Consider the following 21,937-nt stretch of genomic DNA (forward strand, 5'->3'; position numbering starts at 1 on the left):
CCTAGAGATGAATTACAAATCCATGAAGTAATGAAGCCCTATCTTGTCCCTTTAAATGTGGCAATTGGGTACTAAGAAATAGAGAAATAAAGTTAAAAGACAAAGAAAATTTTTGGAGAATCAATACACAAGGACAATAGCTTAATCTGAACTACACAGTCTCCTTGCCTTTCAGTAGTAAGTTCTTTCTCTCTCTTTCTCTCTCTCTCTCTGGAAGACAATGGAAGAGCACAAAGACAAGTTTAAGAGGCTATAACTTGCTATCAGGTGACCAAGAAACCGACAAACTGAAGTTGTTATTAAACACTAACATGCATTATTCAGTTTGATCCCAACTGGCCATAGAGGTAAACTCAGCCTGAGAGGTACTAACCGAGAGCTGTGGGACTCAGCAGTTCCTCCTGACATGGGATGACTTCATGGAATATGACTCAGTTGTTTGAATGCTATTGTTGAACCACCAGGAAGCTGGCTGAAACTAAACTCACTTTCCAAACACTCAATTAAAGAACAGTGAAACTGTGTACACAATTCTCTTGATTAATCAATTTTAGGAGAGAGAGAGAGAAAATCCCAACTGATAAATCTAACTAGTCCCGGGCAGTCTGGTCTTAACCGCAGCCCTCTCCACGGCCCCATCGCTCAGCATTGCTTTGTCTGCCCTATTTGTGCAAAAATGGTTCTGCTCTGCTCGGTGGTGAGTATCGAGGCCTCGGGCTGCACCTGTATGAGGGAGGGATATGAAGCCCTCAGTCTCACGCTCCCCACAATAGCTCACTTGGCACCCCAATTACACACACACATGCAACAGCTGTAATGAAAACAGCAAAAAATTACTTGAAGCCTAATACCTTATATTTAGCATCAAACCGGAGAACTTTATTTCCATTTCCATTTTTAAGCTAAAATGTTATTGAAAACAAAATTTTCTCAACTAGCTGTTCGAAACAATATACTGTGTTATGAAGCCCCATATATTTTAAATGTTTTTGCAGTCCCGACAGGATGAAGTCCCCTCATCTTCCTCTGAACTTGCAAACTTTTCTTCCTGTCCGCAGCTTTCCTGCATCACGGTGGGGATGCTGGGCAGGAGGAGCCGCGGGAAAGTGCACACGAAGAAGGGTGCTGAATCGAGCTGCCTCGGGCTGCCGGTGGCACAGCCACAGCCCGGCTCTGCCTTGTTTCTGCAGGCCGTGCTGGGCAGCCAGCATCACACTGGGCCAGGCCAGGACCAGAACCAGAACAGCAGGAAGGAGGCCGATGCCATGGGTCTCCTCCAAACATGCTACGAGAAAAGGTGCAGCGAGGCCCTGTGCATTCCTAGTCACAGCGTGCGCAGAAGAACTCACCGGAGTCCTCCCTTTGGTATTAAATAACAGTTTAAAAAAAGCTTTTTAGAAACAAAGCAAACACACGGTAGGACTGGAAATGTGAGCCATCCCACGGTAGTTGTCCACCGAAGTCAGTTTCATCCCTAGTCATAAATAAATAATCTCTTTCCTGGTCTGACTTCTATGCCAGGATCAATATCTCTTAACATCTTACTTATTTTATTACTGCTTTTGGTTTTCTGGGACTGATTGAAAGTTGCTCAGAGGAAATCTTTGGTTTTGCTTAAGTGTCCGTGACATTTAATCATGACTTTCCTTGCAGTTTAATTCCAACCAGTCAATCAGTTAATCCACTTCGATTGATTCTGGGCTCTCGGTTATTGGCTTGCACTCATTGGGCATCCGCTGGTGCCGGCTCAGCTGGGTGGCCTGCGTGAAGCTCCGCTCACACCTCTCGCACCTGGTGGAAGCAAGAGAGAAAATTGAGACCAGGGACAGGGGCCCGCAGGGTGATGGGCTTCCTCTCATCCTGACTAATCAGAACAGACACTCCAAAGTGGCTTCAGATTTTACCGGCTCAAGAGGTTTAATTGGTGGCTCCTTCCAAGGCCTGGATGCCTGGGATGGGACAAAGCCCGTCTGATGCGGAACAGAGGGATCTGTCAATAGGCAGGGGGAAGGTGATTTCTCCAGAGAGCCCTGTCCTGCTGCAGCTCTGATCACTGTCAGTTCAAATAGATAAAGAACAAAAAGAGATTTTTAGGAGTGAGCCATCAAAGCAGCAGCTTGTCTACAGTTTTCTGCTCCGTAACCCCAAAGAGAAATTGATGACAAATAGAATTTCACCTGCTGCTAATTTAAAACCCAGAATTCTCCTCCCCTCAGCGCAGCAGCTGAAGAGCCATCCAATCACCTTGGAATCTGCAGACGACGCGTTTGTATGCAGTGACTGAGGGGTGGACGCAGGTGGCTGCTTTTATGCAAAGGCTAGTTATGGTGTCACCATCCAACTAAAGAGAGGGCTGAAATGATCTACAGAAGTAGGTTTGTGTCAGGGGGGAGCACTCAGAAAAACTGGAAATCAATGAATGTGTGCCTGAAGGGTTCATCCCTGTGGAAGTACGAATGATGTGTGTGTGGCCATGATGAAGGCCAGGTGTTAGAGAGGACACTGCCTTAACGCTCCAGGACTATCTTCTTCACTTAACTCAAAAGAGGAAGAAATACAGGAAGGTAGGCAGGCGTGAAGGAGCAAGTGAGGAAGATTGGTGGTCATCTAGAGACATCCCACCCCACATGACCCTCACTGACCAGCTCACGCCTACTCAATTGACAAGCAGCACATCCAGTCTGGTGGGGGTTGTTGCCGTGGTGGTGATTGTTGTCCCTGGCTGATTGTCCCAGCTGTCACACGCCACAAATGAACTGCGGCATCAGGCTGGGCAGAGATTGTGACTTCTCTGTCACAACTCTGCTCAGATGGGTGGCCTGGAGCACTTGCCCAGCTCCTGTCAGAGCCCAGCAAGCACCTCAACCAGCCCCTTAGACATCTGAGGGAAAATATCCCAGAGGAGCTGCAGATAAAATCATTTGCTCTTAACTATGCCCACCTCCAGCTCCCAGGCCCGTAAACACAGATGACGGGCCAGGGCCTACTCTCAGGATGCGGTCCTCCTTCTCCTCCACGTGAGCCACAGAAGAGCTTGCCCCACACAGTTACCCACAGAAACACACGCTGCCGGGCTGGGGTGACTGCACATCTGCAGGTGTCAGATGCCACAGGCATGGATTTTCTGAGCTTCTGTGCCAGATCAGTGCCAGGGCAAGAAGCTGAGTTTCTGTGGTTGTCTTTCAGGAAATATTTTGAAGCAGCCTGATCCACTGTTAAAAACTGCACTGTGATCTTGACAAATGTATAATGTCAGCTTTAATGTATCAGGCCTATCGGCTCAATGAAAATAACTCAGAAGTATCGATCACCTAATGATTTCCAGTGTATTCATTAACGTCCACGGGCAGCTCATCCCCAATCCACAGCTCTCGGAAGCTGATGACATGCTAGCGGACTGCTGATTGTTTATTAGAAAACTGATTAGTTACTAGATTAGCATGTCAAAATATACTACCTTTCACTACTCAACAAACTTTCAAATTATTGTGTTCCTTTCTTATTTTTTTATTTTGAAGCTCCAGAATCAATTTTAGAGAGCAGAACATTAAAATGTGTGAGGAACGACGTTTGCCTGGGTCATGCTTCTGCCCTTCTAATCTTGTGTGTTAGAATATGAAAAATTCCTAAGCAGGACATTTAGTACTTCACATAAAGCAAAACAGTGTGTTGCTGTGTTACATTAGATACCCATGTTGGAGGGAAGACAGTGAAAGGAATTACATTTTCCTGTAGTGTCTGCCTAAATGTCTCAGGGAAACTACAAAGTATTTACATGTAGGGAGCACGATGTTATAATAGGAACATTTTCTGATTCTTGAGATAAATTTCAAAAAAAAGATCAGATTTTTCTGGTAGGAAAATCATTCCTGTAAAATTATGTCTAGTACTACCTTCTCACCAAGCACAAGAAAAATCACGTACAGATGTAAAGAAATTTACCAGAATTTCAATCTTATCCCGATTTTCTCCTTCTTGAAGAACATGGAATACTAGAAATCCTGTTTATATTATTTGGGAATTATATATACTTCAAGAATTACAGCTATGTAATTTGTACGTCTGAGGACATAAAGACAGTTATTACTTTAAAAATAAGAGAAGGGCCTTGGTTTTATGTTCGTCCTCTTAAGTTTTAATGAAGTCCCCTCCACAAAACATTTTCACAGCTGCATGGAACTATTCGGTCCAAGTCGCCTGCATGAGTGCACTTCCTGCACTCACCACAGCAGGATCAGGAGGGCCGAGATGCACGGAATGAGGCAGGAGGAGAGAGATGCTCTTGTATCCGGGGGCTGCTTCAACATGCATGTCACTGTTACAGCCTCAAACGGAACGTGCAGGACATGCAAGGGGAAAACCTTCCAAGGACTTCAGCAAAGGGCAAGTTCTGGCTCTTGATTGGAGGGAGTTTGAATTAAACTTGATTTCCTTTACGATTTCAGACATCCTGCTTTACTCTGTGACAGCTGACTGAATGATACATACAGGGAGCTTAACAAACAATGTAATCTTGTGTATAATTCATAGAACCATATAGAGTAAACAACATAAGGTTCTGTGTAACACACAGAAAGCTTGCAAAAAGCTGCTTGTGCATCTGCGACATGTCACAAAACACTTCTTGAATTGGACCAAAATGTACAGGGCTTCCTATCTGTGCCACGTCCAATGCATACTTACTGATCGCTCTTTAGATTTGCTTTGATTTTTGTCTACATGTTGCTCAAATGTTAGACATCCTTTAAATTTTCCTTTGATTTCTTTATACTAAGCCAAACTGCCTTCACTTGAGGCAAAAGCACAGAGGGATATATTTCCCCTTACTCCTAAAAAGGATGAAAAGGCCATCTGGGAGAGTGCTGGCCTACTTGCACAGTCTCCTGAGCTTGGAAGCCAGGCAGAGAGCAGCCCGTACAGATCCTCCAGGCAGAGAAGAGCTCTGCACCTGAAACCCTGAGAGAGTGCATTTCGTCACAGGGACAAGGGCTCCTCGCTGGAAGACATTTTTAAACTGCCAACTGCCCTCCCTCCACACCTCGCTTTGTGCAGTGAAGACCTTGTTTGGTCTTTGCTGTTACATGAAACAACGTCTTGCATTTTTGCTCTTTGCTGTCCATGAGTTCCAGTCTCACAGAACAAACTGTAAACCAAGATCTCTGTTCACATGTTACATCTTCCGGTTTTCCTGTATGTCCTTTTACTGTAGAAATGTTAAATTCACAGCCTAGGTTAGCTGTCAACAGGCCCCTGTTCTACTAGAACTTGGGAGACAGAGACCTCCAGTGGGGTTTCAGCTAACCAGATCGTGAGGCAAAGCCTGCGATGAATTCCGACCCCTTAATGTCAAATCTTCTCCAGCCTTTGGATGCCAGTCATCTCAATCTGCCTCCAAAACCCACTTCTCAGCAGACGGCTTTCCAACTTGAAAAGGGCTTCCCCTGACTAGGCAGGCTGAGTCTCAGCTAACCCGGGGGCCCCTGGAGGTCTCCTGAGCCGTAGAGGGGGAAGTAGCAACTTGAGGACTGAGCCACTTAGGCCATGGATTTGAGGTTGTCCTTGGTGTACAGTTTAGGCTTGCACGACTTTGTAAGATTCTTCTTTCTTGTGGTATTGTTTAAGCCAATACCCATTAGTTGAAGTAGTAAAAGTAACTGTTGTGATGAAACCCTTTTTACTGACTGGTACGCAACAAAAGTGTTTTTGACTGTTTGTTTTATAAGCTCGTAAAAGGCTATCTTTATAATATTTACAAATGCCCAGGGGTCAGATATCCATGAGCCATGGTTGGAAGATTCCCAAAACTCCCTTGGGACCTGAACTCCTGAAATCCTGGGATCCCTCAATCCTGGAAGACCTGGTGGTATATACTAAAGGATTTAACTTTCTATTTCCTATAAGATGTTTAAATTTTGCACTCTCAAAATAAGCACACATTCACCTCTGCCTTGGAGTACATACGAAATACTACAATGTGTGGCTATCTCGATAAGGAAGGAGCAGAACAGGTGACAACACGCACCAACAATTGAACACAACAATCCTGCTTGCTGCCATTCTGTTTTTCCCACATGAAACGAGGTAGTTACCACCACCACCAATAAAAACTGTAGGAAAAGGGGAAAGATACAACCACCAAAGCCCTTCAAATATTAATCTGATGAATTAAAAGTAAGTTAACATGGCAATTCTATTGGAAACATGACAAAAACAGAATGTTAAAGAAAAAATTGAGTGGAGTCAACAAGGTTACACATAAGTAACACCTTAACATTAACAGAAATCTATTTCCCATTTTGACCCTGAAACCTCTTCAATTAATTACTAAAATCTATTTACACAGCAACAAGATAAAAATCAATCTTATTCCTGACACTGTATTTGTCTGGCTGCTCTCTCTAATATAAGGGACATATGCCTCTGTGTTTGAAATCTCTGTTTCTCAAAGGCACAAGAAATGTGCTGCTGACACTTCTACCCCCAGGGCAGTGGTGAGGAACAGAATCTGTGAGCCCTCTGGGTGCTGGGCCTGGCGTTGAGGACAGAGTTCCCCAGGCAGGACACAGACACCACACGCAAGCAACTCCTAAGACTGCAGTAAGGTAGACCTTGAACCATGGCGGCCCCACATCACAGCTTGGCTGGTGCTCTGCAGGCCAACTTTAGCGCCCCTCCTACCCGCTCAGCCAGGTGCCCTTACACAGTGAACAAGTTGCACCTATATACACAGACAGAAATTAAACTGCTTTTAGTTTTAAAAGCAATTAAATAATGATGGAACGTAGTTAAACAGAGGTAACCAATTCTTGGGGAGGTAACAAAAGATGATGGCCTTTCATAGGCTCCTCCATTGCTAACTGGACCCAGATCCACAGGACTTCAACACCCCAAGGTGCACCTGCCCACAGGTGGAGGAAGCCCCACTGCATCTCCAGAGAGAGAATAGTGAGTCTCTGGGAAGACTTCTCGGGGGAGGCTTAGCAAAGGGATCTGTATCTATCTTCTACTGCCTGAATCCTTTCATGTCTTGCTTGATCTTGTCCCACAGAAGGTAAACAAAGCTATACATCTATGCCTTTTTAATTTTCCTTCTCAAATGGGAAAAGCCAGTATGGCAAATAAATAAAGACATATGTCAGAGGTTTAAAAAAAAAAAAAAGAGTTCATCACACAGAAATGCACTGAGCCACTAGCTCACTATGCACCCTCCCAAGCCTTCCCACATGCCATTTTGAATGGAAATCCCTCCTTTTCCTTGTCTGTCTGGAAGCTCCTGCTTATTCTTTAAAACACATCTTAAACATCATCTCCCATAAAGCACAGTGATTACTTCCCTGCTAGTCTCAAACACTATAGAGATGTCTTATTGCTGTACTTTTTTTTATGTTGCAATATTTATTTATTAATTGGGCTCCTGCCACGAACTTTAAAGTCATTTTTTATCTGTTTTGTCTAGCAGGGTGTCTATCATAAAAGTAAGTGCTCGATAAATATTTTCTGAGTAAATAAATACATACATAATTGAATGAGTGAAAGAATGAATGAATCATTGAATGGATAGGATGTATGGCATGATTCAGATGTCCACTGTTTTGGTGACTGTGCTACATGTTGACACACACTTTCTTTCTTTATTTTGGAACCAGGGATCGAACTCACGACCTCATACTTGCCAAGCAGGCATCTAAGCAGCTGAGCTAAATCCCCAGCCCCAACACACACTTTCTTGTTCAGGGGACCTTACATTCCTCAAACCCTTTCATCTCTTTGCATATTTCCTGAATCCTCAAAGTCAACAAGCCCTGTGTTTGGTTTTTTCTTTTCTCACCAACATGGCAGTTTTGAGAGTATACACTAAACGGTCACCAGCTGGCTGCTACAATAAATTCGAGCTCTTTAATACACAGAAAACAACAGGAAACAGTTCATCAGAGTCTTAAAGTGTTCATGTACTCCAAGAGAAGGTTATGCAGCCCTAACCTGAAGACCACAGGACTTGCCACCATCAGAGTTCTGTGTGGCTCCCAGATAAAATTTAGAAGCACAGACTCTGAGCAACTGGGAAGAATTTGGAAGTACTGACTCCTATCTCCTCATCTCATCTCACTGATGATGACTCAGATTTCCTTTTGTCCAGTGCTGTAAAACATGAGCCAGGCCCTGTACACGTGTTTCTTTGAGCACTTGTTTGGAGATTCTGATGGGAGCACAGCTCCTCTGATACACTGGACCAAGAAAATGGTCCTTCTCTAGCAGGCTGGCCTTCTCGTCAACCGAGTGCACAGCACATGGAGCAATCATGGTGGAAGGGACACTTGCCTTGCCAGCCAGATCAGCCAAATCAACCCTGCAATCAATGGAGTGACACGTGGCAGCCGTACCACCCTCGCATCCAGTATACAGGTTTCCTGACTTCATTTCCAAAATGTTAGTCACTAAATCAGGAGAGCTTCAGGCAGCCTGGGCATGGACCTTCTAGGAGCCTTTACCACCGACTGCCTGAGCAGGACAGCGCTCTGCAAACCAATGCATCTGCCAGCTCTCAGAAAGTGGTAAGAAGGAAAAGAGAGCCGGTGGCTGGCTGCTACTTACTTGAAGGGCTTCTCTCCAGTGTGGGTTCGGATGTGGTTGTTGAGGGTGGTGGCCCCGGCAAAGGCACGACCACAGTAGCCGCACTTGAAGGGCCGATCACTGGAGTGAGTGACCACATGGTTCCTCAGTTCTGAAGGCTGGGAAAAGGACTGGGAGCAGTGGCCACACTGGTAGGGTCTGAAACAAATAAAGAGATTGCCTGGTCATTGTTTCCTGCAGTAGTGGAGAAGTCAGAACCATGAAGTAAGGGGCTGAACCTCTTGGTGACATTCCCACACTTCTTAAAACTAAGCATAGAGCTGAGGCCTCTGGGTTCCCACTACTTGTTGCCAGAAAAACAAAAGTCATAAAACTGCTGGGACACATTAATTCCCAAATGAATGCTCTTTCCAGTATTAATCGTACCATTTCCAGAACCCCTGCTTTGTCCTTATCTCCCCAGAGGTGAATATTCATGCATCTTTGTAAGCGTTCAAAGCCTAAACTTGATTAAGCAGATTGTTACAAAAGAAAATATGCAGTTGCCTCCCATGCTTTCGTGGCATTCTTAACTTTTCAAAGTCCTTCAAAATCAATCATCTAGTTTAATCTTTACAGTAATCCTCTGAGACAAGAAAAGCAGGTGAAAAAAAAAAAAAAAAAAAAGAGCTCTAACGGATATAACAGCAAGTGTGTTTGGGGGTGTTAAATAGCTGACTTTATCAATGTTTTTGGAACATTGAACACAGCTGTTTGCAGTCTCCCTGTTTGAATGTCCACCTTGTGTTCTTTGATACTGTGATTTGAGGAACTATTTTCAAGAAAATAGTGTGTAATCTACTAGCAGGTAATTTCTTACTGTTATGGTTTTTTGTTTTGTTTTGTTTTGTTTTGTTTTGTTTTGTAGTTCTGTATTGCGTGTACCCTTACGCCGCTTTGGTTTGTTTTGTGTTTTTCTCTTTTTCCTCTTAAATAAAATAAAAAAAAAAATAAAAAAAAAAAGAAAAGCAGGTGTAGTTATCTGTCAGTTCAGAAAACTGCAGACCAACTGTCCTCAACGGACATCAGCTGTTGATTCCAAGGTCATTCTAGGGTGTCTGGATCTTAATTCTAAGTGTCAGGCAAACATGGAAATTCATGAGCAAACCGCATACACGGTTTAAGAAAAACTAAACTTTCTTGGGGTCCATACTCCAACCACTGGTGTTGCACAGATAAACACAAATGTGTACCCATGTGTGTCTCCTTGTAGAAGAAACCCTTGCTTTTCCTTACCACCTCCTCCAGATGTTTACCCACTGAGTCTTCTTCTTGAATCTCAGCACCCTAATTTAATATGGTAGCAAGGAATGATTTCTAGCAGCCCAGAAGTGACAGGATGTCGCTATGCTTGCAAAAGAATGACTGTGATGCAAAAGTGAATGGGAAGAAGTTGTGACAAATACCTGATAATTAGCAAGATTACCAGAGCACATTCTCCCCAGCTCATGAGAAATAAATCAATTTTTGTTTTCATAAAATAGATTAAATTTCTGTCTTCTCTACAGAAGTTTCTCTGCTTACTTAAGCAGAATCTGGTGAGTGATACAAAACCTGAGGAGTTTTCCCTACTCGAAGCTCTTTCGTATCATTCATTGACAGGGTTCTAATTTGTTTATCAAATTTTTGTTCAGAAAATTAATAATCCATTGTAAAGGACAACAACAGCACTCACTAAGCCCTGGTTTGTAGCCCAGATGTCTCTGCCTGCATCTAGAAAGCCAATGGCAAAAGCAGATTTAATTGTTCTACCTTTAGCAAATGCACGAGTGCCAATGACCAGGAACCAAAATGAAGGGCTGGAGACAATGGTGACCGAGCATGTACAACAATTCAATTAACTGCAAAATAAAGTGTACCCTCTCATTTGTCAAGTGAGGTGTTTAATTGTGGCTACCTGTCTCACTGAACACAAATACTATTATTTTACCAGGCTTCAGTACACTGAGCACTGATTGTAGAATTTTTTAGCTTGATTAATAGTCCAGGATTGATCAATAACTCAATACTATACAATTTTAATTACTTACATTTAGAAATCTATCTAACTGCTTTCAAACAAGTTTCAAAGAAATATATAAGAATCTTTGGTAAGGAGTTTATCAATCCTGACAAATCACACATGCATTTTATTACAATTATAAAATAATGATTTGAAAGCCATTAAAGCTATATGTAGATAAAAATGTCCTCCTGCCAAATCTGTTCATGCAGTAAATGTTAACCTCAAAATGAATCATCAAGAAATAATTCTCTTGGGGTTAAATTTTTAAAATCTATTGAAGATTATAAATAAAATAATTTATTAATATATGCTATATCCACTGACAATTGATTTTCTAATAGTGAAAGGACCATTAACATTTATTAGCCTCTGGTTATCTATTTTTAATAGCTATCACTATAAACAATACACCACTAAATAAAACCAATTAATCTTTGCTTTTTTTTCCTAACTCTGCTGTCAAAAGTTGGGGTGATTTATCTCCTATAGTCAGAAGTCAATCCATCCTTCTTATGTTAATTAATAGTCACTGTGGCAAAGATTTTCACACCAAAGAACAGAAATGACACAGAGAAGCATAGGCAGAATTCTTCCATCAAGGTAATTCCAATGAAAGGCAAATAGGATTCTAAAACATCACCTTCACCCAGCATCAGCCCAACAGGCATTTGCCAGGGATCCACTGATCAATGTAACATAGTTTTTTAAATCTTGCAGAATTCATAAGAGTCTAGAACAGGAGAAATAGGAGAGGGGAGTTTCCTTCAGCCTTTGAGCCAGATCAGCTGTGGGGCTCAGACCATAACTCAGCTTCCTTGAGCTGTGCTTTCTCAATGGTCCTCTAAAGCCAGCTGGACTCAGCCAGATGCTGTGTCACATCACCTCATGCCTTGTTCCTATCTTTAGAAACTGATAAAGGTGAGGTGATCTCCATGTTGTGTTGCATATGTAGAAATTATCACCTCAGTACTTCACCTGCTGCTGTAACAGTGTCTCTTTCAGTCTAGAAATTTATAGAAAGCATCAGAATGTACAGGCATTATACAGCTAGTAGATGAGATTTCTTTAAATTGTCTTTTCCTGTACTTTCAGTATTTTCTTGAAAATTAACAAAAAGCAATTTTAAAATGAATCATTGCCGAGAGTTTAATCGAAGGTCACAAGAATACACTCAAGACAGAGCTACCTCTTCAGTAAGCAGAGGAAGACACTCACCACTCTGGAACCGCAGACATCAGCAATTTATTTTCTAATAACCAGTCACAGAAATTAAGAGAACGTGTGTATATTTACATTAGCGTGCCCATCTCCTCACTCTCACTTCCAGTGGATCCCTTGGGAAGCACAACTAGTTGTTCCTAGTCAGCTTTCTATTCTGACGAGTAACATTTCCATTAATTCTTTCAAAGTCTGGCAAAAAATAATTTATTAAAGTTTTTAATATACTCTACCTGAATTCCAAAGTTCTGTCTCCCTTTGATGTGTCATACCAGGAGAAGCACATCAGGACTGACATCTACAGGCCTTGTGCTTGGTTTTATTTTCTCCAGGACCTCACATCTTTGCATCGGGAAACCTCCTCTAAAGCACTTTATTCTCCCAACTTAGCATCACACATCTCAAAGTGAACATGCACGCATCACATCTCACAACCACAGGTACTTTGTGGCCTTGTTGCTATGTGAGACCTATGAGAGGGATGCTCAGTGATACCTATTCTGCATTAAGTTATTCAGGATAGAAGCCATTAGCCACACAGAGCAGTTGAGCAACTGAAATACGGCTAGTGGACTTGAGAAACTCAATTATTTTTTTACTTAAATCTGACTACATTTAAATGGCTTCATGTGGCTAATTCTAACACAGAAACATTAAACTTGGTGAAACTAAAATGTTGTTCATTCTTGGTATTTAAAAAAATGACTGCAAAGCAGACAAAATGTGGATGAACTTAGCATCTATCAATTCTGCCAATGGATCAAAGCTGAAGGAAAGCAGTAAGACAACTTTGTACATCCCTGGCATTCTCTGTTACTGCCAGCTCCTCTGCCAAAGATTACGCCAGTAAAATGTGCAACTCATTTGCTTTGAATCTGTAATTGGTTTGGTGTACACATAGAAAAAGGATGAAATATTTAACAAAACTAAGTGTGCTTTGTTTTCACATTATTAATCCTTCTTTGATTTTTCTTTCGTGGCACGAAAGCCTCCAGGACAGAAGTTGTTCATTCAGGGCTCTTCCCTGCACACTCCGCATCAGCGAGAGTGCAGATCTCCTAAGACTTCAAAGGGCCCCATTTAGGTTACTGCTGGCTGTGCAGAGAGAGTAAAGAACTGAGCTCTCTGTGCAGAGAGGGTTCAGGAAAGCGACCAAAGTGCAGAATCAGAAAGTCTGCAGAACACTGGAAATCAGAAAGAAGCTAACTTTCACATCGGGGCAGAGGAAGGGAGAGGAAACACTGGAATACAAAATGCTGATGTATTTCCAGATGGATTACGGTAAGGGATTGTCTCCAGGCTCCTCCCACCAAAAGGCACCATCCAAAGTCATTTTTTTCCCCCAGCACCATCCCATCCAATTACAGTGATACTCAGGTGCAAAGGTTAGCAGATGACCAGTAGGCCCAGGAGACAAGGCCCCACTCCGTACTAACAACCAAAAAGAGAAAGCAAAGGAGAAAAGGATGCAAAATAAAGATACAAACTGTAAAGGCACTTTTTGTGAAAACTAAAGGAATACATCCACCAGGAAATAACCCACTGTGACTGAAGGCTGTGCTGACCCTTTTAGGGACCCCCCAATGCCCGCCCCCCAAGGGACCCCTACAGAAACAGAAAAGGGGGTCTAACTTCTGGTTCAAGCAGAAGTGGGTCAAGCTGCCTTGGCCTGAGCAATAAGCTTTGTGTAAAAACTGAAATGTTTACAAAGTTTCTAAATAACATCATGGTTCATCTAGATTCTATCAGCTTCTTCCCTTTGAATTTACCGGGGGAAAAAATGTCAGTAGCCTGAGAAAAGGAAGGAAAGATTTTTTATTTTGTTTGTTCTATATTAACAGAACAAAATGAAGTAACAATTCCGTGGTCCTGGTCCTTCAAAGATGTTTTCATCTTCAGTGTTATGCCCTACTTTACCAGAACAGATTTTTTTTTTTGCATTCAGTGTGAATAACCCAGGCATAGAAAATGATGATGCTAGCACTGTTCTCTTTTTTCTATATCAAGACATAGGCTTCTGCAAGGTACCTCACATTAAAAAAACAAGCAAACAAACAAAATCATGAACTTAAACGTACGCAGTCTATTTGATGGAGGAAGGTTGAGATGTCTGGGTATTCATAGCCCAATATTCCATGTTTTGAGTAAAAAAAAAATCCATATTTCAGGTTCAGGGGGTTGTTTCAAACTTGGACCTGTCTGCAACTCTAACCTGTTTTGTTTCTGACTCTGTCTTCTATATCTCCCTGCTTCTCGCAAGGTTTTCCCATTAACACAAGAGAATTTGGTCTTTCAAACAGGAGAGAAATGGTTCCTTACTGTTGAGTTTCCTCACTGTGCAATCAGCCCTCTGCTCATTCAGGTCCCACATGCACCAACTCAGCCAACTGCAGACCAAAAATACTCAGAACAGATTCTAAACAGTTATTTACACAGCATTTACATTAGAGTAGGTATTATAAGAGATCTAGAGATGATTTAAAGGATACAGGAAGACTGCAGAGGTTACAAACAAATTCCACACCGTTATCTAAGGTACCTGAGCATGCATGGATGTTGATGTCAGGGGTCCTGCCCCCAGACACTGAGGGACAATCAGATATAGATGAATGGGCACAAGCTGCCAAAGACTAAAACCCATCTGAATGATGGAGTGACTCGCCAAAAAATATATGTGCATTCAGCAGCTGGAAGTTTCCACATTGACAGCAGGTAAGCTTCCAAATTTAGCAACTAGCATAAGCAAATCTGATGTTCCACTGTAGTTCTGTACATTTCTCCCATTTAGAATTCACTCATGTGATTAAGAATAATGGAGATTATCTTTTACTTCCAAATGTTCTGGTAAAAAGAGAGCATCCTGGGTTCTGGAACAGAAAAGAGCTATTTCAGTCCTGGATGCTAAAAGAAAATTAACCATCTAGAATGAAATGACCAATCAAAGTGACTGGGCATCTCCCTCACCCTTCTTATCTCTAACAATCAACTCAGATACGATGGTGCAATTCCAGCATCTCCACGCAGTTAGTAAGACAACACCACACTTTATTACTATGCCAAAATAGGGATTCACTTTTTGAAGTTATAATTCTTAATTCTTACTTATCTGTGAATGAAAGAGAGTAGACACCTCTCAAGTCTTCACCAACAAAGTGCGAGGATGGGAGAAGCGGGAATCCACTCTTTGAGAAACTTTGAGGAACCCTGCTAACAAACCAGCATGACTGCGCCCTGCCTGGGGAGGCAGGCCAGACCACCTCGCTTATCAGCCAAATAAGCTGATTGAGATCAAGCAGAGTTTAAACATGCAAGCTAATTTTTCAAATACTTTCCTGACAGCTTTTTTAAAAGATATTTTTCTGATAATTTTCATAAATGTATACAAATTAGAACATTATTATTTTACAGGACAAAATTCATAGGGACTTGCAGCGTAACACAAACATAATTTTCTAAGTGTAACCGTAATATGAACACAATTTTCTAAGACAGAGCAGTTTGTTTCAGTATCTTTGGATTTACCAAAAAGAGAGTTTCATTGTTTTTATGATATTTAGCATGATATTCAAAACTAAGCTTTGAGTTCCAATATCCAGAAACACTTTCAACTATCATTTTATTTTACTTCAGGTGTTCAGTTTCTGTAACTATTAACATACCTTTGCAAATAATAGATTAATTCATCTGCAAATTTTAAAAAGCACTTTTAAAGATTTTAATGCATCATTTATATTTTTAAACACTGCTAAAATGCTTTGCACATTTAAAGTAGCTGTATCTTGAGGCTACATGTATATTTGCAGGAAAGCTAAACATAACAAAAAAATATTTTCTGCATGAAGAAAACATTTTCACCCCTATATATCACCTATGTATATCACTTTAGTCCATACATAGGTGATAATACTTCTAAGTCAAAGTACTAGGATGGAGCCAGGTCCGTTGATAACTTTCTCCAAGACATAGTTGCCTTTAACAGCCCTAATGTAAATGTTTTAACATTATTAGTTACAGCAGTGTTTGATGATAAGTAAACAATTTCTAAGATGGCACAAATAAAAACATACATGTAAATGTACGTATGCACCCTAAAATTATTTTAAATATCCATTCCCTTCTACCACACCTTCATCCCCTTTGCCCATGTTTGGATTCTCTAGGCATACTTCTGTATCCTGCAGAGCTGGGAGGGAAGAACTCAGCACACATTAATTGGCACAGAGAGTTAAGTGGCTTGCGTAATTAAGGTTGATCAGCGGCAAAATTAAGAAAGTAATTCAAGAACCCCGTTTTTGACCTTCAGTGCTACTTCCAAGAGTATTTTGTTTTTATATTCAAAATGCATTTTCAATGCTGTTCTTAGATATTTTGGTTTTATTCTAGTTTTCATAGGATGTGGGGAGATAAAACATGAGTAATCCTTTCTTATTGAATTAATTTGATTTTTGTCTTTTGCACTCCCAGCTATCAAGACTGTCAAATAAACCAGTTTTGATTCATAAATAATAGTTCCATTATATCTACTGTGCCACTTGTCAGAGTACCTGAAATTTTAATTCACTTGTTCAGCTAAATTTCATCCTCAGTTCATGGCCATAAAATTCTTTATTGACAAACTTTCAAGCCAACTTTGACTGTGAGGTATCTAGTCAACATTTTTCTTCTGTGTGGATATTAGTTTATTGAATAAGTGGCATCTGTTTTCCTCCACATCACTAGCAGAGTAGGTATTTCCTTTTGACAGCTTTGCAGGATTTATGGGTTTGCATGCTCTGAAGAAAAATAGTACTAAGCAAAAAATTCCAATTCATTACCTCTTAGTACTTAATTAAGTTCATACCCATGGCACACTGAAGGTGAACCCTGAAATGACTATGACAGCTGCAGAGCAGCCTGCTGTATTATCTTGGGAAGACAGAGAGGATTCTAACTATCCCGACCTCATTTTGCCACCTATGATATTCATAAATGTTTCTTCTACTGTTACACTCGGACAGCAGTATTTGAGTAGCAAGCACAGATTTCTTGCTACAGCCACCAGCCTGCCTGCGTGGCCCTGACAGACAACAGAGGTAAGCAGTGTCTCGAATTCCTCAGGCCCTTCCGACAGCAGACCCCTCTGAGCACTGGGGAGGCAGCCACGGGCAGCCGGCAGGAAGGGAGGCTGTGTTCTCACTACACAGTGAGAGCAGCCAGGGCTGGGTTACCTGTCGGGGTTCTGTGTGCACACGTGCATCTGGAGGAGGATCCTCTGGGTGAAAGTCTTAAAGCACTGCCCGCACTTCCAGAGGTGCCAGTCACTGAACTCCGAATGGAGCTGGCTGGTGGAAGTCGGGCTCGCCAGGACGCGCTGGTTCTTCACGTTGACTCGGTTAAATCCCGACTCGATGGGCCCCGACTTGTCCAAGAGAGAGAAGTTCCTGCTGCACGGAGTCTGTGGGAAAACCACGGAGCGCTGCGTGGAGGCCGGGGAGAGTTTGCTGCTCTTGCTGAAGGGCTGCAAGGTGTCTTGCCGGCACATGGCTTCCATGACCGTGGAAGGGACGTTTACTAGGAGAACAGGGACAGTTTTAGGTGATCAGATTTACTAGCCCTTAAAATAAACACAACACATCCTTTTTAAAAAGTCTTTTTTTTTCTTTTTAAAAAGTCTTAAGAATTAACATTTTAAGTTTTTGTGTCTTTTTCAACTCAAAATGTAACAAATCCTTTGAGGGAAAAGACACTATTCTCACAAATCGTAACTCAACCCACGCCTATTTATTACGTAAGTAGTGTATGCTCTAGATCGCTCTTATGTGGCCTTTGCCTTCAGAGTGCATGCATGACTTGAGACACAGAAGACCTTGTGGTGAGGTTCGCACCACACCCTGTTTGTAGAGAGCCCTGGTGGGAGCCCGTGAGGCAGCAGGGGAGGCAGAGCTGCTCAGAAGAGACCCAGCAGCACTCTGGAGTAGACTCAGTCTAATGGGTGGAGATGTCAGGCCTCCAGCACAGGACAGGCATTTAGGGAAAGCTAGCTGAAGCGATGAAGAGAGCACTGGCCTGGCATGCTGGTGAGCGGTAATCCAGACAGGTTTGCCAGGAGGCACTGCAGGTATAAGGGTTCGTGGGAGGGGCCAAAGAGACTTCAGAGGGTCTTAAAAGTTAAACACAGACAGACAGACAGTCTTCAGGTCTAGGAAAGTCACAGACTGCTTCTGAGCAGAGGAGCACAAGTTAAAAAAGAAGAGGCATTGTTCAGGGGGGGCTAGCGAGAGGCAGGGTTAACAGACTGGTGCGCCAGGGGTGAGCTAGAGTGGGGGGCTGCGGAGGCACAGAGGTGCGCGTGCAGCTCGGGTATGGATGTGGCGGAGCACACCTGTAACCCCAGCGCTCTGGGAAGCTAACGCAGAAGGGCCACAAGTGAGAGCCCAGCCTGGGCAACTCAGTGGATGAGTTAAACCCTGTCTCAAAAGACAGAAACAGAATAAGGGCAGAGGATGCAGCTCAGTGCAAAGGCCCTGCATTCACTACCCAGTGTGGGAGTGACCAGCCTTGTGACTGTGGACAAGAACGGATATCTACATCACAATTCAGTGCTTGGCCAAATGAAAAATCTTCCCACGAAGCACTGAGTGAGACAATGCATAGACAGTACTAAGCACAGAGCCTGACCTGCAGCTCCACACCAACAGGTGTGGAGCTCTAGGAGCCACAGTTTCCTGTCTGCAGCCTCCTGGCTCTCCGTGTGATAATGCAAGTACTCCTCACAGGGCCTGTGGCAACTCCAGCTGCCTTCCCTTATCATGCATGGAGAAGAGACCGGGAGGACAGACAGGGCTCTACACCAGGGCTGCAACGGGGACACGGAGGAAAAACTAGACAGGAAAATTTCTAAGAAAAATCTAACATACTTGTAATGTACTGTTCCCTTTTTAAATATATTTTATTGTGTTATTTATGAAGTATTCAATGGCAAGAGCCTAAGATGATTAGAACCAACATGATAGCGTTAAAAGTATTATTTTAAAAGCTAACTACTGTATAAAAATGTACTTATTGGTCATTCCAGGGATTGAAGAAATTAAAGGTCACAGCATGCTCAAGAGAATGCAATAAAAGACTGACAATTTTGGAAAGGAGAGTTACTAAAAAAAAAAAAAAAAATGGTGGCTATGATTTGTGGACCACAGGGGAGAAGAACAAGAAGCCAAGCCCTACCTGTGAGTCAGTGCTGGGGGAAGAACCAGAGGTAACCCTTCCAGCACATGGGCTGGGACGCAAGAAGAGCTGAGGTCCATGGTCCCCCACGCCCCACCCCATAAGTGACTGGGGTGATCTGGAAACACACAGGCTGTGATGATAGCTATTGAGGTAAAATACAACCTAGTGTTTATAGTACTTAGTGTTTCACTGACTTTGCAGGCCTAAAGCCGGTAGTCTGACCATCTATTTAGAGGACAACAATATGCCATGTAGCATCTATGGGACCTTTTGAAGGTGGTGGCCATTGTTAATTCCCTATTGCCTTCTTTTGAAGTCCTGTATCATTTTCATTGTTTTGTTCAGTTGGGTTTTATTCTTTTTTGTCTTATTTGATTTTATTATGTCTGATGGCATGGGCAGCTATTTCAAAGTTAACAGGATACATTACAGTAGCCATTTTGAATTTACTATTATCCTGTTTTGAAGTCCTTTGTGGTATACATCGTTTTGTTTTTATTGGTTCTATTCTGTTCTGTTTTGTTTGATTTTTACTACGTCTGAAAGTATGGGCAGCTATTTTGAAGACAACAAGAGGCATTATGGTAATCGCTGTTGATTTCCTATTATCTTGTCTTGAAGTCCTGTATCACTTACACTGGTTTGTTCTGATTGGCTTTATCTTATTTTGCTTAGTTTTATTCTCTTTAAAATAAAAATTACAAAAAAATTTTGGTAGCTATAGAGGAAGCTCAGTGATAAGAATACTTGCCTAGCATGTACAAGACCATGGATTCAACCCTCAGTACCAAAAGGAGGGGGACTTAAGATCCCATATGTAATGTACCTACTCCCCATAATGAAATGGAATAATGGAAACGATACATCATTTATCAATACATATACTACAAACATGTATTGATAAAAAATAAAATAAATTTTAAAAATAAAAAGATTAGTGATAGCAAGCCACCAAACCATGCAGGTGACGGCTGCTGGCTGCTGGTTTAAAACCACATGGGAGCAGGACCCTACCTGGTCCTGGCACCAGCCAGCACTGTTGCCTAGCATGAAGACTCATACAATTCTCAACCACGGCAAGGGAGCAGGAGGGCTGTGGCTGCGAGGGGGCTCTGTGGTGAGGGGACCCAAAGACACTGTGTGGAGCAGACAAGAGGAGTTGCTCAGGGCCTTCTTCAGAAGCCCATCTTCAACAAACCCAGCCAAAGGTGCCATCCACAAGGCTCTGGGCACAACTCACTCACCCCATTTTAGGACGGCAAAAGAAAGCCAGAAACTTGCCTACCTACAAAAACCTAGAATACATCAAGCTAGCAGCTTTTACCCCAGCTACTGTACATTCTAAAATACTAAAACAGAATCTCTCAATAGGGCTGAGCACCTTCAACTTTTAAAAGTTCCCTGTGCTTCTAGTGGGAAACAAGAGGTGCTAAAAACTGCTGCTCTAACCCTACCCTCTCTCACTGCAGATGACAAAAGCTGAACCCGTACAGAAAGCCCAGTGCCTTCCCTCGGTAAGTCAGGGACACACCTAGGCTGCTTTCTGACTTTCAGCCAATTTTGTTCCTAATTAGACATCTATTCATCTTTTAACCATCTCTCCAGTTATGCTTCAAAAAGATAAAAGGAAATTAAAGTGGTACAGTGTTTTGTGTACAATTATTTGTGTATCAGATATATCAAATCATACATGTCATATGTATAAATTATTCCATACTTATATATTCATACATATGCATTGTCTATATTTTATATATAAATATTTATGTATCATATGAACTTCTGGGTGAGAAGCATATGATCAGTATGGAATCTGTGGACACTTTTTAGTTTGAAAAATGTTTTATGGTACACAGATTGCTGCTCTTTGAAAAGGCTCTGGAAGATAAGGAGGAATGTGTTGCCATGCAAAAGTTCACTGCCAGCTAGGAAAACCAGCAGCACTGTCAGAGACCACAGCTGAGCCCGTCCTGCTTTGTTCTTCCAGTAGGAACTGGGACAGACCAAAGCACAAGGAAACTCACCAAGCAGTGCTCACTTCTTGCCAGCCAGGATATCTCAGACTCACAGGAAGCAGAAAACAAAAGGAAGACTGTAGCATAAAGATGCAAGTGGGAAAAACCAGCCAGAAATGTTATTGTGGAAAACAGGAATATAACGATTTAAAGAAAAATACCCAAATAATATTCAAGGGATAGATAGGAAATTTTCACTTATGCTTCTGGAAAGTAACCTAATTGGTTAATGTTTTAAAATGATTAAGGTCACATAATCTTTAAGTGATAACAAAATAATTTGTTGGTCAATAAATTTTTAAGTTTAATGAAGAATGTCAAGTGGTAATAAAGTATATTTTTATATCTAAAAGTTTAACAATCCAGGGCATGTAAAATCTGAGTTAATGTAAAGACAATAATAGTGTTTAGAGAATGGGAATAGCTGGAATAAAATTATCTACATTTTATCAGTTTCTTTTCTAGACACAAAGAAACAAATATAGAATGTTTTCCAGCTACGGGCAGCAACATCAGGCTCTGAGGGGTTCGTGCACTCGGGATGGGATCTGTAGCCAACTGGTTCTGCATCGTCAGTCTAAAAATTTTTGAGTTCTAACTTTTTGTAACAGTAGGTGGGACACACAAAACATTTGTGGAGATGACATGTGACTCAAAGGACACCATATTAAAAAACTGGGTACAGGTATTTAGCACAAGAATCAAAGGAAACCAAAAAAGGGGTTTGAAATAGGGTCTCAGGCAATCAGATTAATACAATTAATGCTAAATACATCATCACAGTTATTGATAAATGAAAAAGTACAGAACTGTATACAGAGAATGCTACTATAATAGCATGTATATTATACATATATAGTTTTTAAAGGGAAGCTGGGAGCAT

The 21,937-nt window shown here is 41.8% G+C and overlaps 1 protein-coding gene across 1 annotated transcript in view; it reads right to left on the reverse strand.

The window, feature by feature from the left end:
• Positions 1 to 852: 852 nt before the first annotated feature.
• The window catches only part of Prdm6 (PR/SET domain 6), a 97,300-nt gene continuing 76,215 nt past the window's right edge, over positions 853 to 21,937 (reverse strand). The window contains exons 6-8 of the mRNA XM_063232441.1: positions 17,041 to 17,383; positions 8,593 to 8,769; positions 853 to 1,791 (exon numbers count right to left, since the gene is read on the reverse strand). Coding sequence (XP_063088511.1) covers positions 1,677 to 1,791; positions 8,593 to 8,769; positions 17,041 to 17,383 — 635 coding nt within the window. The 3' untranslated portion in view covers positions 853 to 1,676. The remainder of the gene's footprint in view (positions 1,792 to 8,592; positions 8,770 to 17,040; positions 17,384 to 21,937) is intronic.

Source organism: Cavia porcellus, unplaced genomic scaffold, assembly GCF_034190915.1.
Source record: "Cavia porcellus strain 051 isolate PalLab524CR breed Dunkin Hartley unplaced genomic scaffold, mCavPor4.1 scaffold_21, whole genome shotgun sequence".
NCBI lineage: Eukaryota > Metazoa > Chordata > Mammalia > Rodentia > Caviidae > Cavia > Cavia porcellus.